The sequence below is a fragment of the Cystoisospora suis genome (assembly GCF_002600585.1).
Source record: "Cystoisospora suis strain Wien I chromosome Unknown contig_7842, whole genome shotgun sequence".
NCBI lineage: Eukaryota > Apicomplexa > Conoidasida > Eucoccidiorida > Sarcocystidae > Cystoisospora > Cystoisospora suis.
The window spans coordinates 1-1,714 of record NW_027160627.1 but is presented as its reverse complement, the minus strand read 5'-3'; the positions used below and the strand labels follow the sequence as shown (position 1 = coordinate 1,714).

At 42.4% G+C, this 1,714-nt stretch overlaps 1 protein-coding gene across 1 annotated transcript; it reads right to left on the bottom strand.

Moving 5' to 3' along the window:
- Position 1: 1 nt before the first annotated feature.
- Positions 2-1,686, bottom strand: CSUI_010594 (uncharacterized protein). The gene is made up of 2 exons (XM_068070697.1): positions 922-1,686; positions 2-84 (listed from the first exon to the last, which is right to left on the bottom strand). The coding sequence occupies exon 1, from the start codon at positions 1,461-1,463 to the stop codon at positions 1,068-1,070; it is 396 nt and encodes a 131-aa protein (XP_067917327.1). The 5' UTR covers positions 1,464-1,686; the 3' UTR covers positions 2-84; positions 922-1,067.
- Between the last annotated feature and the right edge of the window lie 28 nt (positions 1,687-1,714).

Below are 1,714 nucleotides of genomic sequence, written 5' to 3'. Positions count from 1 at the left end.
TGTCTTCTTCTCTCTCTTCCTCTCTCCTTCCGCTCTCGTCATGCACTTGCCTATTCACAAGATCAATGCTGATATAAGCTCTCTCTGGAAGGAAAGAAAGAAAGAAAGGGTCAGAAAGAAAGGGCTCTCTCTGCGGAGAGTTTGAGAAGGGAGAGAGAAGAGAATGCATAGAGATGACAAGGAGGCCTAGTCAAGTGTCACCTCAATCTCTCTGTCTCTCTCTGCTAGAGAAAAAAGACAAGAAGGAGAAGAATAGCCATGAGAAATCCATAGACGGACAGACAGAAGAGAAGTGAATGAAGAGAGAAGACTGACTGCATGACAGTCATCATTCATTTCTTCTTCATCCCCCCGTCTACACAAAACAGACAAACCGCACTCTCTTTCACAGAGAAAAAAGACACCTTGATAGACATCTTCTTCTACATATCTCTTGATCGATATGTATAGATAGGTAGATAGATCTACATATAGATAGATGGAACACATCTCTCTCTATATACACCTACGAGTATGTATATCTACCCTATCTCTGAGATAGATAGATAGATAGATAGATGTGTATGTGTGAAGGCATGGAGAGAAAGAAAAAGAACACCCCCCCTACCCGCAACAAGAGAACAGAAAAGGAATGAAAAGAAGAGAAAAGAAAAGAAATGTGAGGAAGAAGGAGAAGCTAAAGGGAGGGAGAGAAGGCTTTTTTCATGTGTGAAGCTTTCGAAAGAGGAGAAGAGATAATCATGCTTTTGACGTGGAGCAAAAATGCCAGTCGACTTCAGAAAGGTTTGAACACACTCCTTCTGTTTTGAACTAAGTCATCTCTCCCTTTCTCTCTGTTGTATTCTCTCTTCTTTTCTATCCTTCTCCCTCTCTCTGATCTTCGTCCAGTCATCTTCATCTCTCGCGTTCGCATGTGCTTACTTTTATCTTGGGCCTTTTGCTGTACATACTTTTCGTGCTCCTGTAGAGCGGCGGCTCTTTTCTGTGCGTCGATCCACACATTCCCTCCTTCCTCGTACCAGTCCGTCGCATCGTCATGCACGATACTACGCACGGCACTCGTCCGATCAAACTCGACCAAACGATTCTTCAAGTCTATCGCTAACGCACAAAGAATACGAAAGAAAGATAGAGTGAGAGAGAGAGAAAGGGTGAGAAAGAAAGGGTGAGAGAGAACTCAGGTGAGAAAGAAAGAAAGAAAGAAAATGAACGAAGAGAAAGACGAAGAAGGAGAAGAAAAAGGAGAGACGAAGGAAAGAAAGATACAGCGGAGAAGAGAGAAGGAGATCAACTTGATAGATAGCATTACGAAAGAGAAGTTTTCTTGTAAGAAAGAGATTTAGAAGAAGAAGAAGAAGAAAAGAATAGGAAAGACAGTTGTTTGGATGATGGATGAAAGGGGCGTATGTGGATGTGACAATGGTGCTTGTGTGGTGGTAGATATGTGTATTGTGAGTCTGCATACACCTAGAGATATATAAAGATGCCTAGATGAAGATATATAGTATACGCGACTAGGATGTATGAGGCTGTATGTATGAATACGTGTAGATGTGTGTATGGGGTGTGTACGTACACCTAGTAGACAGGAGGAGGAGGAGGAGGAGGAGACAAGGGAAGCAGAGGGAGAGAAAAGGTGAGAAATGAATTCAACTGAGTAAGGGAGAAAGAAAAGATACTAAGACGGTGAGAGAGGAGAAGAGAAGAGAAGAGA